The sequence below is a fragment of the Amblyomma maculatum genome, chromosome 1 (assembly GCF_055883805.1).
Source record: "Amblyomma maculatum isolate TAMU_Amacu chromosome 1, ASM5588380v1, whole genome shotgun sequence".
NCBI lineage: Eukaryota > Metazoa > Arthropoda > Arachnida > Ixodida > Ixodidae > Amblyomma > Amblyomma maculatum.
In genome coordinates, this window is record NC_139344.1 from 464,013,531 (window position 1) to 464,038,114 (window position 24,584).

Sequence of the window (24,584 nt, forward strand, 5' to 3'; positions counted from 1 at the left end):
ATGTTTCACAGTGGCCTCTGCATTTAATTTTGGTGCTAGTGTGCATATACAAAAGTTATTCCTTTCTCTGTAAAACATGGTCGGCTGATGCTAAGGTACAAACTAGTGTGCTACTCAGCCGTTAAGGGTTTGGAAGTAGAAAGACGGTTCGAAAGAATTATTTGAGTGACCGCATGTAGTCAAATGTGAATTTCAAGAACGATTGCTTCAAATACTAAATAAGCCTTTTGCATTTTTTATGAATAATGCATATTTTAGTGTTATTGAGAGCACAGGCGGGCAGCTGGCAGTAGTGGGCAGTTGCATTCATTAACACTTTGTGTCGTTGCTTATGATGCAAGCTTTGAAATGATGCAATAGTAAACACTCTCAAATCAGAAATGAAAAAGTCATTTCACCTTCATTGATGTCATGTTCGCTGCGCCTACAGCTAATTTGATGTTAGAGGCATTTATTTGGGAAGAGTTTTTTGGTTTGCTTTGGTTTGGTTTGGTTTGTGGGGTTTAACGACCCAAACCGACTCAGGCTATGAGAGACGCCGTAGTGGATGGTCACCTTAATATTGTACACACATTGCTCAATACACCAGCAGTAAAATTAGTTTTGTGCTATTGCTAGTATTCCAGAAGGAGAAGTATGACTGACTTCATGGAATAAGCAGCTTTAAGATGCATGCAGTTTTTTACAACTTTGAAATCACTGTGGATTGAGATATGCAGGCACTGAGTTTATGCACTCGGAGCAAAAAGGAGAAAGAATGCAGAATGTCAGGCATATTTCTGATGCTGTGAACAAGTCACCACTTTGAAAAAAAAATTCAGATGTTCCATAAGTCTGGAAGCAGGCTATTTTAATTTCTTTTTACTGTGACTGTAAGGCACACCTGTGCAGAATGTATAACCACTTGATATCGAAATGTTTGCGAATATCTTTATTTTTTTGCTTTTCATATAGTGAATAGCAGCACATTAAACAATGCACCAAATTCGATGCATTTCAACATAACAGTCTTATTCATGAATTAAAGAAAAAAGCCAATTTCTAATTTTTCCTAAAATTAATGATCAATTTTCTAAGGAATGAGAAAGAATATGAGAAAACATATTGCATTATATTATTTCCGGTAACGTTATTAAAGCTGAAACTTGTTTTTTTTTTTTTGTTTAGCATTTGGAGAAGGGCGTAAAGGCAAGGCAAAAAAAACAACAAATAAGACTCCCCGCTCCTAAGAATATTGCCCATACACTAACCCTGGGACCTTTAACATAAAGGGATAGCATATCTCATAACTATATTGTAAATCATTTCTCATCTGTGAGGGCCGCAGGCTGTGGCGGTGCCACTATCCGTGGGTGGGGATAGCTGCTCGTGGCACCGCCCTTAGCGATTCATTTGTGGTAAAGGATAGTTTTCAGTATAACTTTTTTTCCACATTGCATCTATAATGACTTTTGCATCCCCAAATTGTTGTTTTGTCTTTCCCCTGTGGGCATACTTGCTTTATTTTTCCCTTGTAACATGCATTTATTCATGGAATACATGTTGGGGATCTTTTTGCTCCCATTCGTTAAATTTATTTCTTCGTAGCTTTGCTAGAGCAGGCATTTCCACACTATTTTTTTAGTGTCCTGCTCTGTATTGCCCATCAGAAGTGCTACAAGTTAAATAAGGCAGGTTGTCTTGTTTAAGAAATTTGAATAAAATATGGATGTGTGAAATAAATGTGACAAGTTCACATTAGAGTAATTCAAAAATTCTGGCTTTGAAATGACATCTTACACAACATTTTGGTGCTTTCGAATGCACCTAGTTATGATAAATAAGCAAGTTATCATTCGCGTGCTATAGTTGCAGTCTTAAACTGTGGGTATCGTCTCCTTGACTTTTAGATCCGCGCTGTCCAAGTCGTGCATTCACCAAGTGCCATCGTGTTTCGGACTTGAGGTTGAACGCCTCAAGGGTGCTGGCTATCCTTTTTCTGTGTTGATGGTTGCTTAAGCAGCTACGAATGAATGAAAACAGCGAACTCAGTGCTCAGCAGTGACATAGAAACTAGACAGAGAAAGAAATACGTTGTGGTGCTTTAGATTCACAGCGTATCGAATAATTTAAAGGTAACAAGCAAGTTTGGTGTAGACGTCGTTTTCACGGCACTTCAAAAACTGTTAAGCCTTTGCGCACTAGCGAAACAAAAACATAATAAAGCAGCTTGCAGCGTCAAACTGGTAACCAAGCTCGTTTCTTACAAAGTAGGTGCCGTTTACGAAGTCCCTCTGAGCAGTGGCCGCGTGTATTAGGTGCAGACTGGCCGATGACTTAATGATCGCTTAAGGGAACACGCTGCATGCTTTAAATCATCCCAAAATAACACCCTTCCTAACCAGTGTTCGAAATGTAAATTCCATCCAAGTTTTTGAAAAGTAAAAGTTCTTGATCGGTCGAAAAGCAACTAGAAAGGGAGCTTCTTGATGCGTCCTTTATTCACAGGCTAGGAACCGATGAGTGCCTTAGTGAAATGTCCGTTATTCTCATGCAAAAGGGAGCTTTGTTTCTAAATGCTCTGTAACTTCTTTCGTGTGCTTCCGGTATTTTTTTTTTCATGTTTTATCTGCTTAGTGTAGTCTTGGAATTGTTCGGTTCAGTTTGGTTTATCTATCCCCTTCATCCAAGTTCAGTGGATAGCTGAGCATGCGTACACAGTTCGTCGAGTTCGTACATTTTTTATCTTCCAATTTATGATGCAAGTTTGAACTCGTCCTGTACCCTTCTCTTGTCCTCATCTGTCTCGCGCTTAGCCTCCCTGTACATTACGTCTTTTTGTCATCGAGCAATAGATTCGTTTTTCGGTTACCATGTCAACCATGCAGTGATGCCTTCCCTCTTGATAGCGACGTCACTGTTGATGCCCGGAAAATATGTTTGCCGAAGCCATGCGTCTTTTGTTTGAATATGCCACATGCATAACAATAAAACGGTCGTAAGTTGTAGGGAATACCATCAAGCCTCGCCTAGGCTTTGTGTCCCCCTTACATCCTTGACGTGAAATAAAAATGACTGATTGATCCGTTTCAATGATTTATTGATTACTTAGAGTGTGGCATACATCCTCTCATGGTGGATGAATTTACTATGGCTGGTCAGAATATCTAGTTAGAATGTTTTATGAAAATGTGATGTTTGAATATATCAAGGCCAGATGGTAAGATAAACACACTTTTTAGGTTTTATTACTAGTTTATCATCAGCCGGACTATACCCACTGCAGGGCGCAGGATTCTCCTATATCTTCCCAATTAACCTAGTCCTGCGCTAGCTGTATTCTGTTGACTCTTACTAACTTCTTAACCTCACTCACCCAGCTAACTTTCTGCCGCCCCCTGCTACACTTTCCTATCCTTGGAATCCAACTTGCTACCCTCAGCGACCATCGGTTATCCTCTCGTCGCACTAAATGCCCTGCACATGCGCATTTCTTTTTCTTAATTACTAATAGGATTACTCATTTGAGGTATTTCTCTGACCAACGCTGCACTCTTCCAATCTCTTAACGTTACATCTACCGTTGTTTGTTCCATAGCCCTCTGCGTTGTCCTTAACCTAAGTAGAACTCTCTTGGTTAGCCTCCACGTTTCAGCCCCATAGGTGAGCACTGGTAAGATGCAATTGTTCTATACTTTCCTCTTGAGCGACACCGGTAAGCTGCTAGTCATAATCTGCGAGTGCTTGCCAAATGCGCTCCATCCCAAAATTATTCGCCTTGTTATTTCCCTTTCACGGTCCTGATCTGCGGTTATAAACCTACCCTAAGTAGACATATTTGCGTCCAACTTCCACTGCTGCGCTACCTAATGGTAATTCCGTTCTTTCCCAGGGCTGTTGCACATTATCTCATCATCATCATCATCATCAGCCTGATTATACCCACTGCAGGGCGAAGGCCTCTCCCATATCTCTACACTTAACCCGGTTCTGTGCTAGCTGCATCCACTTGACCCCTGCGAACTTCTTAATCTCATCCGCCCACCTAACTTTCTGCCGCCCCCTGCTACGCTTTCCTTCCCTTGGAATCCAGTTTGTTACCCTCAGCGACCATCGGTTATCCTCTCTTCGCACTACATGTCCTGCCCATGTCCATTTCTTCTTCTTAACTTCCACTAGAATGTCGTTAACTTGAGTTATTTCTCTGACCCATTCTGCACGCTTTCTATCTCTTAATGTTACCCCTACCATTTTTCGTTCCATAGCCCTCTGGGTTGTCCTCAACTTAAGTAGAACTCTCTTCGTTAGCATCCACGTTTCAGCCCCATAGGTGAGTACAGGCAAGATGCAACTGTTGTATACTTTCCTCTTGAGCGATACCGGTAAGCTGCTAGTCATAATCTGCGAGTGCTTGCCAAATGCGCTCCATCCCAATCTTATTCTTCTTGTTATTTCCTTTTCATGGTCCGGATCTGCGGTTACTACCTGTCCTAAGTAGATATATTCGCCTACTACTTCCAGTATTTCGCTACCTAATGTAAACTCCTGTTCCTTCCCGAGGCTGTTGAACATTACCTTAGTCTTCTGCATATTGATTTTCAAGCCTACCTTTCTACTTTTCCTGTCTAGGTCATCAATCATTATTTGCAGTTCATCTCCCGAGTTGCTTAGCAAGGCAATGTCATCAGCAAATCGCAGATTACTGAGGTATTCTCCATCTAGCCTTATCCCTAACTGCTCCCATTCCAAGTCTCTGAATACTTCCTCTAAACAAGCTGTGAATAGTACTGGGGAGATTGTGTCTCCTTGCCTAACACCTTTCTTTATGGGAATTTTGTTACTTTCTTTATGCAGAACTATGGTTGCTGTGCAGCCACTATATATCTCTTCCAGCACTTTCACGTACGGCTCGTCTACCCCCTGATTTCGCAATGCCTGCATCACCGCCGAGGTTTCAACTGAGTCAAATGCTTTTTCGTAATCAATGAATGCTATGTATAAGGGCTGGTTATATTCCGCGCATTTTTCTATCACCTGATTGATGGTATGGATATGATCGATAGTAGAGTACCGTTTCCGAAACCCTGCTTGATCCTTTGCTTGATTGCAGTCTAAGGTTGTCCTGATTCTATTAGCGATTACCTTAGTAAATACCTTATACGTAACAGACAGTAAGCTGATTGGTCTGTAATTTTTAAGGTCCTTAGAGTCCCCTTTCTTGTGAATGAGGATAATGTTTGCATTCTTCCATGCTTCCGGTACCGTCGATGACACCAGGCACTGCGTATACAGGGTGGCCAGTTTTTCTAGCACGATATCCCCCCCGTCCTTCAGCAAATCTGTAGTTATCTGATCCTCTCCAGCTGATTTCCCCCTTTTCATAGTTTCTAGTGCTTTCTTGACCTCGTCCTTCGTCACTGGTGGAACGTCTGACTGTTTTTACCTGACGCCAATCTCATTACGGTCCTGACTACTTTGGCTACTGTAGAGATCTGTATAGAACTCCTCGGCTACTTTGACTATCTTGTCCATATTAGTGATGACGTTGCCCGCCTTGTCCCTTATCGCATACATCTGGTTTTTGCCTATGCCCAATTTCTTCTTTACCGCTTTAAGGCTTCCCCCGTTCTTTACAGCATGCTCAATTTTCTCCATGTTATACTTCCTTATATCGGCCACCTTGCGCTTATTGATTAGCTTTGATATCTCGGCCAATTCGATCTGGTCTGTTGGATTGGAAGCTTTCATACTCTGGCGTTTCTTAATCAAATCTTTCGTCTCCATAGACAGCTTACCGGTGTCCTCTGTAACTATCCTACCGCCTACTTCTACCGCGCACTCAGTAATGATATCTCTGAAATTATTGTTCCTTGCCTCTAGGGTAATGTCGCCATCCTGAGTTACAGCTGAATACCTATTCTGTAGCGAGATCCTGAACTCTTCTGCCCTCCCCCTCACCGCTAATTCGTTGATGGGTTTCTTTCTTACTAATCTATTGCGTTCCTTCTTCAGATTTAGGCTAATTCGGGACCTCACCATCCTGTGGTCACTACATCGAACTTTCCCGATTACCTCTACATCCTGCACAATGGCGGGGGTTGAACACATTATGAAGTCGATTTCATTTTTAGTCTCTCCGTTAGGACTTTTCCATGTCCATTTTCGGTTCTTCCGTTTGCTGAAGAAGGTATTCATGATTCGTAAGTTATTGCGCTCTGCAAACTCAACTAGTAACTCCCCCCTGCTATTCCTAGAACCAATGCCATAGTCACCTACTGCCTTGCCTCCTGCCTGTTTTTTTCCTACCTTGGCATTGAAGTCGCCCATTAGTACAGTATACTGCGTCTTTACTTTTCGCATTGCTGATTCTACATCTTCATAGAAGCTTTCAACTGCCTGGTCATCATAACTACATGTAGGTGCATAGGCCTGTACAACCTTCAGTTTATACCGCTTATTAAGCCTAATTACGATGCCTGCAACCCTCTCATTAATACTATAGAATTCATCTATATTACCCGCTATATACTTATTGACAAGGAAACCTACTCCTAGTTGTCGCCTCTCTGGTAAACCTCGATAACACAGTACATGCCCATCCTTCAGTACAGTATATGCCTCATTCGGCCTCCTAACCTCACTAAGCCCTATGACATCCCATTTCATGCCCTCTAGTTCCTCTAACAGCACTGCTAAACTAGCTTCACTAGCTAGGGTTCTAGCATTAAACGTTGCCAGGGTCAGTTTCCAATGGCGGCCTGTCCAGCGGAGCCAGGCTTTCTTAGCACCCCCTGCTGCGTCACAGGTCTGACCGCCGCCGTGGTCAGTTGTTCCGCAGCCGCTGGTGACTGAGGGCCGAGGTTTTATGGAGCTTATCATAGGAGGTTGTGGCCAATTACTGCACCAGGGTGGCCAACTCCTGTTCTGGTGAGGGAGTGCGTTGCCGGAGGTGTTCACCGGCATCAGGTCGCACCCCAAGCCTGTATATGCAATTCCATCGACACGCGGATTTTTTTTTTTTTTTTTTTTTTGTCATCCGGTGGAGAATTGCGCGGCACCGGGATTTGAGCCCCGGTCCTCTTGCATGCGAGGCGGATGTTCTACCGCTACGCCACCGCTGCGCCACATTATCTTAGTCCTCTGCATATTGATATTCAAGCCTACCTTTCTGCCCTTCCAGTCTAGTCATCAATCATTATTTGCAGTTCATCCGATGAGTTACCTAGCAAGGCAATGTCATCAGCGAATCGCAAATTACTGAGGTATTGTACATCTACCCTTATCGCTAACTGCTCCCATTCCAAGTCTCTGAATACTTCCTCTAAGCAAGCTGTGAATAGTACTGGGGAGATCGTGTCTCCCTGCTTAACATCTTCTTTATTGGCATTTTTTTTACTTTCTTTATGCAGAACTATGGTTGCTGTGCAGCCACTATATATATCTTCCAGGACTTTCACGTACGGCTCGTCTACACCATGATTTCGCAATGACTTCACTACCGCCGAGGGTTTACTGAGTCAAATGCTTTTTCTTAATCTATGAGTGCTATTATAAGGGCTGGTTATATTCCGAGCATTTTTCTATCACCATGGTTAATGGCATGGATATGATCGATAGTAGAGTACCATTTCAGAAAACTTGCCTGATCTTTTGTTGGATTGAAGTATTAGGTTGTCCTGAATCTTTTAATGATTACCTTAGTAAATACCTTATATCTAAGTTTTCAGGTTCTAAGCGTCCTCTCATGAATAAAGATAATGTTCGCGTTCTCAAATGGTTGCGGTACCATCGATGATAGCACGCGTTGCGTATTAAAGGTGGCCGGTTTTCCTAGCACCATACAGCCGCGTCGTTCTTCAAAGCTGCAGTTACCTGATCCTCCCCAGCTGCTTTCCCCCATTTCATGCTTTCTAATGCTTTCTTAACGTCCTCCTTAGTCACTGGTGTAACGTCTGACTGCTTTTCGCTACAGGCAATCTCATTATTTTCCTGACAACTATGGCTTCTGTAGAGATCAGTATAGAACTTCTCGGCTACTTTGACTACCTAGTCCATATTCGTAATGACACTGCCTGCATTATCCCGTAGCGCATAGATTTGATTTTTTGCCTATACCCAATTTCTTCTTCACCTCTTTAAGGCTTCCCCCGATCTTTACAGCTTGCTCAATTTTTTCTATTATACTTCTTTATGTAGACCACTTTACGCTTATTGATTAACTTTGATATATCTGCCAGTTCTGTATGGTCTGTTAGGTTGAAAGCTTCATATTTTGGCATTCCTTAATCAAATCTCTCCTCTTCTTAGACAGCTTACCGGTATCCTCTCTGACTCTGCTACCACCTACTTCTACAGCGCACTCAGGAACGATATCTGTCAAACATTATTGTTTACGGCGTCTAGGCTAATGTTGCCATCCATGGTTAGAGCTGAATATCTATTCTGTAGTGAGATCCTAAACTCTTCTGCCCTCCTCCTTACTGCTAATTCTTTGATGGACTTCTTTCTTACTAATCTGTTCCGTTCACTGCAGAGATTTAGGCTAATTCGAGACCTTACCATCCTGTGGTTACTGCATCGCACTTTCTCGATTTCCTGTACATTCTGCATAATGGCGGGGTTGGAACACACTATAAAGACAATTTCAATTTAGTGTCCTCGTTCGAGCTTTCCGTGTCCACTTCCGGTTCTTTCGTTTTCTGAAGGATGTAATCAAGACTTTTAAGTTATTGCACTCTGCAAAATCAACTAGTAACTCCCCCATGCTATTCCTAAAACCTATGCCGTAAACACCTGATCTCCTGCCTGCTTTTTCCCTACCTAGGCATTGAAGTCATTCATTAATATAGTATGCTGCATCTTTCCTTTCTACCTTGCCAATTCTACATCTTGATAGAAGTTTTCGACTACCAGGTCATCATAACTACACGTAGATGCGTAGGCCTCTGCAACCTTCAGTTTATACCGCTTATTAAGATTAAGCGATGAAAGCGATGAAGAAGAAAAGTGGCATAGACAAAAATCAGATGTATGTGCTAAGGGACAAGGCGGGCAATGTTATCTCGAATATGTACAAGATAGTCAAAGTAGCCGAGGTGTTCTTTACTGATCTAGCTCTACAGAAGCCAACGAAGTCGCGACTAATAATGAGATTGGTGGTAGGGAAATGCAGTTAGACGTTCCGCCAGTGAAGAAGGATGAAGTTACAAAAGCAGCAGAATCTATGAAAGGGGGGAAAGAAGCTGGAGGGAATCAGGTAACTATAGATTTGTTGAAGGACGGGGGGGGGGGGGGGGGGCGGTGATAGCATGCTAGAAAAACTTGCCACCCTGTATACGCAATGTCTGGCGTCATCGAAAATACAGGAACCATGGAAGAATGCAAACGTTTTCTTCATTCATAAGAAAGGAGACGCCAAGGACTTGAAACATTACAGTGAAATCAGCTTACTGTCTGGTACGTATAAGGGGTTTACTAAGGTAATCGCAAATAGGATCAAGGCAACTTTAGACTGCAACCAAGCAAAAAATTAAGCAGGTTTTCGGAAAGGATGCTCTAATATCGATCGTATCCATACCATCAACCATCAAAGATAGAAAAATGCTCGGAATATAACCAGCCCATATACATAGCATTCGTTGACTACAAAATAGCATTTGACGCTGTAGAAACCTCAGTGGTCATACAGGCATTGTGAAATCAGGGGGTAGACGAGCCGTACGTGAAAGTGCTGAAAGGCATATATAGAGATTGCACAGCCACCAAAGTTCTGCCTGAACAAAGTAACAAAATTACTATAAAGAAAGGTGTTAGGCAAGGAGACACGATCTCCCCATCACTATTCACAGCTTGCTTAGAAGAAGTATTCAGAGACTTGTAATTGGAGCAGTTGATGATTAGAGTAGTTTTTCACTACCTTTGCATTGAAGGCACCCAATAATACAGTATACTGCGTCCATCTTTTTGGCATTGCCGATTCTACATTTTCGTAAAAGTGTTCGACTGCCCGGTGATCATGACTACATGCAGCTGCATAGACCTGTACATTGTTCGGTTTATATCGCTTGTTAAGCTTAATTACCGTGCCTGCCATTCTTTCATTAAGGTATAAAACTCCTCTATATTACCAGCTATATCCTTATTGACAAGGAAACACGCTCCTATTTCTCGCCTTTCCGGTACACCTCGATAACACAGTACATGCCCGTTCTTCAGCATAGTATATGCCTTACTCTGCCCGATAACCTAAGCCCTATGATATCCCATTTTATATCCTCTAGTTCCTCTAACAAAATGCCAAACTAACCTCACTAACTAGGGTTCTAGCATTAAACGTTGCCAAGGTCAGTTACCAATGGCAGCCTGTCTCCGAAGCAAGAAGTCCTTTGAACACCCCACTGCGCCGTCTGACAGACGCCGTAGTCAGTTGCTCCGCAGCCACTGGTAACTGATGGCCGGGGTTTTGTAGGACTAAACTTGTGAGGTTGTAGTATGTAGACTTTAGTAGGTAGACACTACGTAGACTTTAAATGTTCCTGTCTTCAGTACAGATATCTGCAAAGGAGTTCCCCAGGGAAGCATATTGGGTCCGCTTTTATTTTTAATTTATCTAAATGATGTTGCGCATTGTGAAGCTAATAGTGCATTTGTATCCTACGCCGATGATACTTCAGTGTTCATCCATGGGAAATCAGAAGATGATATTGAAGAAAAAGTAAGTAGAACAATTGATGCATTACATACATGGGAAAAAGCTAATTTTCTGAAGATTAATCCCAAAAAAGACTAAAATAGTGTTGTACTTGCCGAAAGGGAAGGTATTGTTTGGGCCACACAATGTATGTGTAAACCGTGATCCTATGGAGATAATGAATTGTGTCAAAATCCTTGCTATCATGTTTTCAAAGCAGTTGACTTAGAATGATCATGTTGATTATATCAGGTCTAAAATATCCTCAGCTATAGGAGTTATATCGCGCTTACGCAACATTCTTCCTCTCAAAGTTAGGCTGTTGGTGTTTACCTCTTTAGTTCTATCTCTCTTACAATACTGTATTATTGTTTAGGGTACCACTGGTATCACGAACATGAGCACGAGTGACCTCTTTTTAAAACACGAAATCTTGCCAGTCTTCGCTTTACACGAACACAGACTTTTATAGAGCTTCAAACATGCTTCGCGGAGAAATCAAAATTCTGTTGGTAATTTGGCAGAACTTTCAAAAAATACCCATATTCCACAAACCAGAAATAGAGAAACGGGGTTAGTTCCTACCCCTAGAGCATATTACTCAGATCAATCTATCTCTTACACGCTGCCAGGGGTTTTAAATAAATTAAACAAAGAAATGTTTGACCCTTTCCAGCATTCGTTTACTGTTATTAAGAATTTTTTCTGAACAAGTTTGTGTGATGATGCTGCATGTATTTTTGTGTTGGTACTTTCTGCTTCTTTTTTCAAAGTGTGTTATCTTCTTTTGTGCTATAATGTATAGCGCAGAATTTATTGCTGCTTGTCTGATGCAATGCTTATGCGAAAAAAGGGGGTAGGGTCCTTGTCAAGCTTCTGAGTTTTTAGTCCTGTCTCCTTCTCTAACATAGAGAAAATAAAAGGCTGATTGATTTATTTATTCAATGATTGATTGAGGTTGAGACCAATTACTTCACCAGGGTGGCCAACTCCTTTTCTGGTGAGGGAGTGCGTTGCCGGAGATGTTCACCAGATTCAGGTCGCACCCCAAATCTGTTTATAATTTCATCGACAAGTGGATTTTTTCTAATCCGGTGGCAAATCCCGTGGCCCCGGGATTTGAACAGCTACGCTCTTTCATGCGGGGCGGATGTTCTATTTCTACGTCACCACATTTCGGCCCCCTGAGCACTGCTAAAGCCTGTACACTGCAAGTTAATTAATGCATCGAATGAAAACATCGCATTCTCGATCCAGCGTTCGAAGGAAGGAAGACGCACATATAGTAGACATTTTAAGGCTTACATTGTCATCCTCCTCCATCATAATCCATTTCCCTCTACGAAGTTCCCAGTGGTTGTTCAGGAAGCTGCCTCAGCAATCCATAACCCTCACGGAAGTCACAGTCCATTTTACGAGTTTTGAAAACTGCGGTTATGTTGCACACACACCGCGTCATGTACATACCTCGGAAATCACGAAAACGAGGCTGCCACCCTTTAGCACGAGGCTCTTTAAGCCGGGCTCAGGTGCCCTCTGATCCGGGATTAACGAAGGAGCTCAATCAGTGAGCTCACACATGGCTACAGAGCCTCGCGTAAGTTCTACCCCGGCGACCCCTCTCTAGATAACAAACACGCATCACTGTGGTGCAGGGAGAACACATACGCTCCCGCCATCCACATTACGTCCCCCTGTCCTTCAGACCTCCCCACGCGGAGCGTAAATTGCATTAGGACGTAGACTGGGACATACTTCCGCGCTTGCAAGACCAAGCCATGCAGGCGATCTCCGAAGTCCTGGCCTCCGGTGTTATGAGTCTTAGGAACACAAACACTTGTGTGCAGTAGAGTCGTACTCGAGGACCTTCATGTCGCGAACTGCTTCATCTAAATGAAGTTTGCTCTCTCTGCCCAGGTGACCGTAAGGAGGCAGTTTTCAGTTTTGTTAGCTTGAATTTCGTTAAAGCAACATGTCTGGAGATGTTTAAATTATCAGGAACAGTACTGCTCAAAAATTCGTATCCTCTACAGATTTCAGTGATTGCTGTATATATTATTTTAGACCATACATCAGTTTAGATTCCTGAATTGAAATGAAATTTCACGAGCGGGGATTTTATGGCAGCGAGAAAAATTGGTCTTGCATCTTTTGCTTGCAACACAACTCTGTTCTCAGTTGTGTAACATAACCCTTTGGCATTTTATGCCAAATTTCATGAATTCAAATTTAGTTCAGTTTTAGGAAAAGCCACATAAAATAAAAATAAACCAGAAATAAACAATAGAAGGCGTGATTTAAATCTATATCTCACCAATAGGGTAAAAGAAATCTATCCACAGTGTTGGCGGCAAATTCCATCACCATAAACCATTTGTTACAAGGACTCTAGAGGCAGTCTTCCAAAGTTGGTTTAAACGTATCATGTCATGAAAATGTAGGTAATATAATTCTTCTTTTTGTACGTCAGTTGCGTCAACTTAGACGACATGTGATCGTGCATTTGCATAATGTAGCTTGACCAGCATACAAGATCTACAAGAATATTTTTCGAAAATCGCATTTTGACTCGTTCTATTACCCTTTTATCTGGAATGTCGGCCAGGATATACTCTTCAACGGTTAGGGCTTTCATTTCCCCCTTCTGCATACATCCACGCGTGGGGAGATAAATATTTGTTGTATTTCTTCCACCCGATTTCTCTCGCCACTGCGGCACCTGAGGTAAATTTCTACGCATAGTGCTACAGAGAAATATTGATAAGACAGCAACTTGGCTAAAGACTTTCAGGAGTAATCGCTAGTGTGTCATGACCAGAGTACCTTCGAGTTCTTCTTGATTTCCTCCAAGAACGCTGAACCGAACTCCTTGTTGGGATCCACGTTCGTGTACTTGATGGCCCGTGTGATGTGCTTGAAGTTGCCTCCAAGTCCCGCTCCTATCTCCAAAACCCGTATCACGTCCCTTTTCTTGAGCTCAGGGTCCCGGGATTGAAGTAAGGCCAGCGGTTTTAGAGCGAGACGCCGCATCTTGGAGAGCTCATCTGCCCAGATGATAGTCACCAACTTAAAAAAAGTGACAAAATAGAGTTCTCTGGCCTTGACAGAGAGCAGGAGGGGCACAAGGAGCACAAAGCCGAAGAAGTGAAGGGACAGAATCCAGAGAAACGAAAGCAGAGGTTGCAGATAACGGGCCATGTCTGTCCCTTGTCTGGGGTCAATGGTATTCTAAGCCTTGGCATAATGGAAAGCTGCTTATATTCGTGCCTGCGTGGAAAGGGTTCCTGCAGCTATAAGCAGCTGCAACTGCTGGCGTACAGCACGACCGTGCTTTACGATAAGTTCATTACTGCGGCATTGCTTTGCCTTTGGTCACCGTATTTTTACGACAGCCTCTAGCCATTTTTCCCGTTTTTTCTAAACGAAGACGTGCTCGGAGTTTTCCCTCACACGCGACAGGTGTCACTATTTTTGTCGTATGGCAGCATTCTTCCTAACCTCGTATATGATATACTTGCGTCGGACAGGCGTCAAAAATTAATCTTTACCACTTGAACCAAAAAGCAACAACTATATAGGAAACTGCGAATGTTATTTGAAATCACTTTGACATTTTCAATTTTGCAGCAGGGCACAGTGTTTCCGTTGAGGTGACATTGTAGATGACAGGGCAATCATCCTATTCGTGGAAACATACATGTGTTTTCGTAATGTGAGTGTGACAAAGCGAAAATAAATGCGTACAGTCAATGTACGACAAACCGCTCTGTGTCTTGAACTGAGGCATTCAAAAAAATTGGGGAAGAGGCTTGCTTCGCCTTTAACGGTATAAATCGTAAGCTTTATTTATCCGTTCGCTATCTCCACTTGCATTTGCTCGTTCGCTGACATCTTCTTTGTGGCTTGCTTACTCTGTTACCATTTATTTCTGCCTTTATTTATGCACATAATCACTGCAATATTGTCGCATGATAGATAGCACTATTGGGCTTTCATCACCTAAGGGCAGTCTATCTAACACGGAATCCAAGACTACTCAAGGGCGGGATTTCCATCTTACCCCGCCGTTTCAATCAAAGGCACCAGTTGCAGTGTCATGCGGTCTGGTCTCGTCCTGCAGCAACAGTCTACGGCAGCTCACTGCTTCATCGTGTCACCTTCCAATTGCCACCTTCCTGAGCCACGCCTGTGATTTTTAACGCAAAATGCCGACAACGCCTCGATTTCTGCAGAAAGGAGGCTTTATCACAAACATCTCGGAGAGTGGCTGCTAATAGGTGTCCTAATAGTTGCTGCTTTGTGATAAAACACGGAATGTTTCCGCTACGGTTTACGACCAGCTCCTCTTGAAATAGATACAAGAAGCAATATCCTTCGATAGCAGAACAGCATTGCTATATATATATATATATATATATATATATATATATATATATATATATATATATATATTTTATTTATTTATTTATTTATTTATTTCAAAACTGACATACAAATACGAGCCTGTCCGAGTCAACAATGGGCTTGTGGGGCAGCGATAGGAAGAAGGCAGTAACAGCCTACGCTTCCTTTAGCAAACTTGACTAAATTTTAACATCAAGTGGACTGGAATAAAAACAAGGAAAAAACACTGACTCTAATTTAGAAATTTGAGTGGTATTTAGTAGGCTTTATCCTCACTGAAATAAAGATATCATCGTGTATAATATAGCGATTTTGTCGTCCCCATAAATGATTTGTAGTGACTGCAATAAAAATCTATACACCTCTTCTACGAATACCTTATTCTCAAAAGTTAGTAATAAAGGGTAATTTTATAAATTGGAAACCAGCCCTCCGAACGTGAAGATATCAGCCGTTATTTCAGAAGGTTTCCAAATTTCATAGTGATACCTAAGTGTTCAGCTAACAAACTGGTTGTGGGAACGGCAAGTATCAATGTGAGGAATCACACAACTTTCATTTGAAACCATACAAGCGGGAGGCTAACAGCAAGCTTTCGGGGCGCGAACTGCAGCCCATGTTTATCTACAGAGCCGCCCAAATTATTTGCGAACACTTCTCAGCTTGGCCGCGCTTCACGGAACATAAGCGCATCCGGCGCGGCCGCAGATCGAAGCAGAGCGGAGCAGGCGCACAGGGAGCTAGAGTCGGCGCTTCGCATCGTCTGCTATAGCGCGGAATCGAACCGTGCTTCCACTGTTACAGCGTTTCTATCACAGCGGCCGTATAATGAATTAACCAACAGAAAAAAATTGGCATTGTTTGTTGTGAAATTATCGTCCAGTCGTTTGCTTAAAGAGGAAGATAAGAATCCGCAATGGACCGAGATTTCCCAAATCATCCCCGAATCGCTCACAAGAATAGACGAGCGTCTTAGCTTGGCACTCATTTGCAGCAGCTTACCAGTCTCTCCAGCGGATAAGAGGTTGCGTGCCCAAGCTATAGTATAGTCACCAAATGATAACCTTCCATAGGGCCCAGGTGAAAAATTCCAGTTGGGAATCAGCTGGTTTCAGTTGGTCCCAACAGCGACCTTGCTGGTTTCAGCTGGGCCAGCTGGTCCCAACAGCAACACCAACAGCTTTCCAACTGCGGTTAGTTGGGAATCTGCTGGTTTCAGCTGGGCCAGTTGGTCCCAACAGGAACTCTAGTGGTTTTCAATTGGTCCCAACAGCGACCTTGCTGGTTTCAACCGGGCCAGCTGGTCCCAGCAGAAATTGGTCCCAACAGCATCTGTTGGTTTCTGTGAAGGTAGTTAGTTTAGCAAGTGTTGTTTTTGTTCCGGGCTTGATGGTAACAGTAGCATCGTTGGTTTTAGTTTTAGTAACAGTTTACACAGGTACAAGTTGAAGGAATAATTTTGTTAGCATTCAATAGTCTCCGCTGGCATCCGGCCAGTGAACAATTTGGCATTCAGTGTGGTGGTCAGTTGCGTACTTTATTATTTGCAACAAAAGCTCTAACATTAGCAACGAACTAGTAGGTAAAATTATGTTATATTTTTTCCGCTGCCATAAGCAACATAATGTTATATAAAATTAAGATTGCGTGAGTTAGTTTCGTATGCAGTAAACAGCATTGACAGGAGCATGGCGGCCATGGCAAGGTATGGCGGCGGCCAGGAGCGGCCGTACACATGTGCACGGCGTGACTTGTCGATTTGATATGTGTGGTGCGTGAGCGTAATATTTTGTTTGAAGAAACTCGTGTTAGCGCCTATTCTTCACAAACTTGCTCTTAAGTCGAAATAGTTCATCACTTGTTCTCTAGGCGAGAGGCAGACAACACTTTGGATGTCATCGCATGGCGAAGACTGATACCGATCAGCAGAGCTGCCCGAAGAGTGTATATATTGAGGTACTTATTTGTGTTCTTTATATCTGCACGTTAAGTAACCGAAGAGGTTGTTTTATTTATTCGTTAAATGCGTTCTGCAGTTAAATGGGAGCACGCGACCATATCAGCTACAAAATACGCAGTCAAGATTTCTCTGAAAATATGGCAATCGCGCAGCTGTTTTCATGACGTTCGAGGTTTTTGTTGCTGCTTTCCGGAGCTCATCTCGAGTGTCGTCCCCATGAAACTGAGTGCGGCCAAGAGCGGTGCGATGATTCTGGTACGGCTCGAGGCATGCCAAATCACGAGTGCCGTACTGGCCTGCGATTCATGTGTCCAGGCCATCATCCGCAACTTTCGTTGCTCTACCGTGGCATTATTTTTGCCGTGCAGTTAAAATATCAGTTTAGTTGCTTTAGCGCGGACATTAAATTTTCGCGCTGCTGTATCTCCACGATATGCGGTAAACAGCGTGAACTGAAGCAAAATACTTTTTTGCCGCGCTAGTCCTCGATCAAAAACTGCATTAAATAAAGATGAAGTCAGGGATCAAATTGTCCAGGGATCAAATTGTTGAACTTATAGCTTATGGTTAGGCTGATCTAAACGTCGGCTTTTTGTGCATGTGATATGCTGGAAACCTGCATTTTCTAATTTAGCTTTCCGCTTCACGAAATTATTTAGCTAAACCTCTGGTGTGAGTAACATATTTTTTCCCGGTTTTCTATTTCAGCCGCGCACAACCGAAGGGCTGTTTGAAAGATGTGGACGGAGTGGCGATGCTGTTTATGATACCAAAGCTTCGAAGAAAATACAAGACAGACGCCTATGGTCTTGAAAGCTGCACATGTACCCCATCGGCACTGAAATAAATGTTTTTGGCTTCTTTTATATTGCGGCTTCTATATTGCTGCACCTGAGAAGCAGCACTGTGAAGTGTGTTTCTTGCTGGTGCAACACAGCTTGTTCCGCTGCCTGCTGCTGAGCACAGCAGCAGCTGCTGGGACCAACACCAGCTGGTCCCAGTTGTAGTTGGTCCCAACTGCAGCTGGTCCCAACACCAGCTGGTCCCAACTGCAGTTGGGAATTGTCCAAAAAACCAGTTGAGTTGGGACTAGCTCATTCCCAACTGGAATTTTTCACCTGGGGGCTGAACAACACGCTGCAGTGAGCGAAACGCGACAACGCCATCTCGGCGCATTTGGAAGCTGCCAGCACACAGTTAGGTGTGCCTCTCAGTAAAGGAAGCACTTCAGCGCTTTAGCAGAAGACGCGAAGCACCGCCTCCAGCCCCTGTGCGCCACGCCTTTGCTTCGATGCGCGGACGCTCCGCAGAGCGAGGCCACGCTGAGCCGTATTCGCACATATTCGGATGACCCCCCTGTACGTCGGACCTCGCAGCAGTGCGAAGCTGCGTCGTTCGCAGCCCGGTAAGCAGTAAGCTGGTATCGTTTATTCAAAAGGCGAATGAAAGCAATGTAATCGCATTGCATTGAGGCCCGTAAATCTGTTGATTTCTATTCCTTATCAGATGCTGTTGCTTGGATGCTTGAGCTCTGATAACCGTGCTCATGCGCACTTTTAGTCTGCGTGTATATAAGGCGCGGATCGGCTGTTTTCCAAAACAAAGTTGTTAGCGCATATGTGTGTGTCCTCCTCTTCCTAGTCCGCCGTCTGCTATAGCGTTCTTTCTTTGATCGTAAATCTCGTGGTCACGGGGTATCTAAGTGCGGCATTTCATTTTTGCTTAACACGGCTCACTACGCTAAGGCTGCTTCATTGAGAGCACCTAGGTCGGGCGTTTCCAAGACGCTGGACAATGCGGCTATTGCTATCTGAGCGTTTAGCGCCAGATTGAAAAATTATTAATACAGTGCAACAATTGTTAACAACGCACAAGAAAAATATTGCCCTCTGCTTTATAGGTTTGTTTTATCAAAACTCATTGTATACGACATTAGGAGAAAGTTTCGGTGGTTATTAAACCGTGATTCATTGTTATCTGATGTGTCGTTCATAGCCTCATGGAGCAGCAGTGGGAGATAGAGAACTGTCACACAAGCAAGCGGGCAATATCACTTAAGGAAACAGTCAATGCCCGAATGAAATCAGTTCAAATGTTAGCATTTGAGGCCGGCGAAAGCGCTATGATCCAGTACCCAGAATTTCAGGTTATAAATACCTTTAATAGGTTTTCACTAGAGGCTCCATATCAGGTAAAATAACCATCAAAGATTGAATCTATTAACTCGGCAGCGCTAACAAGCGCCGCCTGCCGACATCCCTTGAGGGCCCTCATTCGCGTATATGAACTCGCTACTCACTTGGTGACTACTATTTCTGCCCTTATTGTCTGGCAAAAAATTAGTATACAATAAAAGCTACAAGAGTATCACAAAGACTACCACGCATGCATAAAAATCCGACCGCTATCAAGGCGTCCTAATATGCCTTTGTGATCTTCAGCGTGTTTAAGTCGGGATCTAACAGCCATGGAAGGTTGGATAATAATCTCATCCCGCCGTCTCAACTGCGACGCTGTAGTTGGCAGCGCCTGCAAGCATACTCAAATAATAGGGACTTCTGATGTCCCTCAAAACGACAACCTGTCAGTCCATGAAATAAATTTGAGAGGAAGCTCGCAGGTTAACACTAAGCGAAAATAAAAAGAAAAACGAATTTAGAAGTAAAAAGAGGGCCCCCAAACGAAGTTGGGCAAATGTCGCTTTTCAAGCAGAGAGGCCCCTAAAGGAATAAAAATTAGGAAGGCCCGAACGTGGTTAGGAGCGTAAGATATGCTCTCCGGTCACCAGGGGGAGGGTTAGTTAGAGAGTTTTCAGAAGGAAAAAAAGAGAAACGAGTACTAAAAAAATTAGACACGTTCATTAATAAAGCACAATGCATATTCTGGCCTGAAAGAGAGCAATGAATTTAGAATACATGTGCAAGGGTAAAAAGAGCGAACACGCCATGAGCGAAAACAATCCTTGTGGAACGCAACATCATCTGCGCACAAGGGGCTATATGTTTCAGAAGACGAAACCAGGCTGCATAAGCTTTAGTTAGGCTTCTCATTGTATTCCGGTTGTAGGTTGAGTATGCTAAAAATTGTTCGGAATGCTAAAAATCGGAAAGAGTCGCAAAAAGCCACCACGGATCATAAAGCACGGCAAACAAAATATGTAAAGACTATATCAGACGAACCGATTGTAAAAGTCAGTCTCCCGTCGCGAAATGAGCTGCACTACTTTCTGTCCGGTTCGCCACGATGGTTAAGTAAATGAGGCACTAGCGTCCCGGCCGCGGCGGTCGCTTTTTGGAGGAGGCAAAAAGCAATGCTCCCGTGTCCTTTGCTATGTGAGTACATGTTAAAACAATTCAGGTCATCGTAAGTTCCGGCGCCCTAGACTACTCTGTCTCTCATAGCCGCAGTGGGTTTAATTTCATTTCACCTATAACTTACAAGGACGGGGCGTGGAAAAACCTGCACAGGGCAGCTGAGCACCCACTACTGCGGGTTACATAAGGAACCATTTCAAAACAGACGCATTTTAAGTAGGCCGGATCTAACCAGCAATGGAAGTCATTTGCAAAAAGTATTCGTAAAAGGTTTTATTCTCCATACAGAAAAAGAAAAAAAGAAAAAAGTTCACTGAAATGCACACAAGGCATTATACAATGGAAGTAGGAAACATCTCACCTACAAGATATTATACAAAGGAATCAATGAAACAGCAGCTTGAAAACTTCTCTATACATTACAAGGGGACGGAAGGTATTTGCTAGGAAATTATTTTTTCATGCGTTTCAACGGTGACCGGGATATGTCAACATCTCGCGCGTAAATTTTGTTCAGAAGGCATGGTAATGTGTTTGATATGCTTTACAAATCAAACTCGATTCCACTAGTCGGGAGGTACCAGAGTTCAGGCTTTCGACATCGGTAGACCTGCACGTTGCGTGTGAGATTAGGAAGCTTACTGACGTTATCAAGCGTTTTTAAGGTTACGTTTACATAACGCTTCATTTTCACCTCATGTGACTGAAATATTTGAACAATGTCATATTTTTCGATCAAGTAAACTGTGTGAGCCCTAAACTCCAGATTCTAAATTGACCGCAATGCTTGTTTCTGCAGATAAAAATATCTTGTTTACTAATTGCAAGGGTTCTTCCCCACGCCAAATGGGCATAATTTAAATGCAACATAAACAAAGATGTGTACAACAATGATTTTATTTTATGTAGAGACTGAGTAACAAGGAGGAGGAGGAGGAAAAGCAGGCAGATTAACCGGATGAAGGAACCGGTTTGCTACCCTGCACGGAGAGAAAGGGATGAGGGGATATGGCCGCGAAACCTTCAAAACTGTATTTGTTGTTTTTTAACAGCCGCCGGTATGTGGGCTTATCACCGTAACCCTGACACGCGTATCAGTTCTGTATCCCGCGTTTATTCATGCTCGTTGTCGCGATACGACGCGTTATCATTTTCTTTGTCGCGAACGGTGCGCCGAGATCCGTCTCGAAGATTCCGATAACTTGCGCATGTTTCTACAACGTTCCAGGTTGTGCTAGTAGCAGTTTGCGACATTATGTTGATTGTTCTGAGAAGCTCTTAAATAGAGCGTTGACGAGTGTGACGAGCATTCATTGTTCGACGATCGATGAGCACATTTGTTGCTATAGCCGCCGCCGTGTTGCTTAATTCTTTAGCGGGCGCAATTCAGCCCAATAAAGAGCTAATTTCAGTACCATCAAGCCTGTCTCTTCTTTTGATGTCAATGGCCTGGTCACCATTACGTGAGAATATAGAAGTGACGGGCAAGATAGGGGTGGGTTAAGTCAGTATAGTCACATCACAGCCATTTCACGTCACATCACAGTGAAATCACAGCCCATTGATCAGTCCCGTAGTATTTACGAGGCGGAACATTGCTTGGGAGGCTTTCACCGCCGATGATCGCCGCGGCCAGTGACCTAAAGCTTTGATTTCGGTCAATGGGCTTCAATCTATACGCTGCAGCGCATAGCAGAGACATTGTATTTCCGCACTTTGTATACGGCACTCGCAAATAATGTGGTCTATAGTCTCGCCGCACCCGCAGCTAGGTAAAACATGCAGGGCTATTAGCCATGCCTATCACGAACGAATTAAAGTTTGTGAACGCTACACCAAACCACAGGTGGAACACCAAAGTTGCTTCACATCGGGGTATACCGGGTGGAAGCCAGAGCTTCAGATCAGGGTCCAGGAATTTTAAGCGAGCTTAAAATCTCGCGCAAGTGCGCGAAGTCTGCCGACTGCGTCTGCTTTGAAAAAGGGGATCAACATGCAATCGCCGTCTTGGTGGGTGGTTCGCGCGACCTCGTCCCCACGGAGATTGCCCCCTATGCTATTGTGTCCTGGAAGCCGTTGGTACAGGATTTCGTGTCCTTTATTGATGGCACAGTGATGAAGTTCTTGTATTGCCGCGCTGAGTTGCTCATGGGCTACACAGCGAAGAGCCGCTTGTAAGGCTTGTAGGACTGCTTTTGAATGAATGAAATGTGGGGAGTCCACGAAAGATTTCGGTCGATGATCACTCCTAAAAAGCGATGGCTGCTTTCGTAGGTTATAAATTTGCCATTAATACGTATGGTGTAAGGTGACATGTTCTGGCGTGTTAATAAAACTAGCGAAATCATTTCGGTTGATATCTGCAGACCTTGCAGTTGAAGCCTCGCTCGAATTTGTGGGCGCGTAACTCCTGATGCCCAGATAGAGATGTGCGCATAGATTGAAAGTTGCGCTGACGGTGGTATTAAACCGACCAGTCGGACCAGAGTAAGATTGAAAATAGCAGTGCTTGGTACTCCACCCTGTGGGACTACACGGGAAGTGCAATTAGATGTTGGGCCATTCTCCGCCTGTACAAAGAGATAAATAACTCCGTATCAATAAATAACTCGTATCGATAAATAACTCCGCTCGATAAATAACTCCGTATCAAGCAGAAAACACAACAGGCAAGCTCGGTAGCTTCCAGAGAGTGCAAAATGGCTTGATGAGAGACGTCGTCATATCCGCCCAATATATACAGGAACAACGTCGCGGGTAAGCGCTTCAAAAGTTTTTCCTGCTGTACAGATGACACCAAGTTCACCAGTTGTCAATTGGAGAATCGTCCACCTCGAAGCCCGGACATTATATCCGGAGACATACGGCAGCGCTCCAGGCACCTCTCAATACGTGTAAGCAGCATTCTTTCCAGTACTTTACCGACGCAGCTAGCCATTGCAATTGGACGCTATGATGTCAAGTCCAGAGGCAATTTGCCTGGTTTTAGAAGCAGAACTAAACGACTGCACTTCCACTCGTCTGGAGCTGTACTCTCACACATGATTTGTTTTAATATCCCAGAAGAACACGTCTAGCTTCTGGTCTAAGAATTCCAAGCGCAGAGTATGTCACGCCGTCGGGACCAGGCGATACTGACCGCCTTCAAGAAGCGAACGCTGCGTCAAGCTCCTCCACAGAGAAGAGAAGGTCGATTGGCCCGCTACCCTAGCGCAAAAATCCTCAGCTAGCTCGACCTCGCAACGTTTTCGGTAGAGTGCGAGAGATTTGAATGGGTAGAGCTGTTGAGGGGATGTTCTAAGACCACGATTGACATTCTTAATGAGTGATAAAGGCCTTCATGGATCTAGCGTTTCACAGGATGACCTCCAACGTTTTGCTTGAAGGGCTTGAATTCTGCGCTGAATTGTCTTTTGCGTGCACCTCGCATCTCTGCGATCGAAGCGCGACTTTGTGCGTCGGTATCAACGCTCTATCCTCCGTCGCACTGATCGCAGGTGCAGTAATTCCATATCAAATGCTGTGCAGTTAGGCACTGTGGTGAAGAAAGTCGTCGCATTTATCATGGCCTATGTAATTTTCTCTTGAAAATGTGCGGAAAGGTGTGCTCTGCAAGCATTTTTCATAAGCGCTTGAAACGCTGACTAGACGATGCGGTGCATACGTATGGCAGAAACAGATGCGGAAAGGCCATTAATGATCAGATAAGCATAGATTTGGTCGCTTCTGTGTGTTTCTATACTGCAAGCCATTGGAAGCAGCTGTTAAAGCATCGAGGGGCAGCTTACAGCTACTGTGTGTTGCCCCTGGAATAGAGGTCGATGTACCGTCATCAAAACATTGAAGGTCATGGTCACAGGCGAAGGACACAAGTTTTCTTCCCCCGAGGTTCATTCGAACGCTCCCTACAAGGTATGGTGAGCGTTAGAATCTCGTATGATGATCCAAGGGCCAGTTGTAATCTCCTTAAAATCATTCAATCTTGTGGCGTAAAAATGAATTGACGGCGGCATATACCCACTGCAAACGTAAACTTGAGATTGCGCCACTTCACTGTCAGGCAAACGTACTGGTTATTGTTACTGGAAAGAACAGGATGGAGCATGTACGTGAGTGCAAGTCGAATATAGATGATGACTTTGCTGTTTCCCTGGTGAGTGGAAGATGTAAATACCTCGTAGCCTGGCATTCGCAAGATCTTTGGTGCAATCGGTTCACAAATAACAACGATGGGGAT

The 24,584-nt window shown here is 43.6% G+C and overlaps 1 protein-coding gene across 1 annotated transcript in view; it reads right to left on the minus strand.

The window, feature by feature from the left end:
- Positions 1-13,867, minus strand: part of LOC146209847 (thiol S-methyltransferase TMT1B-like) — an 85,157-nt gene extending 71,290 nt beyond the window's left edge. Inside the window, exon 1 of the mRNA XM_084581295.1 lies at positions 13,493-13,867. Within this exon, the coding sequence (XP_084437421.1) occupies positions 13,493-13,867 (375 nt within the window). The remainder of the gene's footprint in view (positions 1-13,492) is intronic.
- Positions 13,868-24,584: the final 10,717 nt, after the last annotated feature.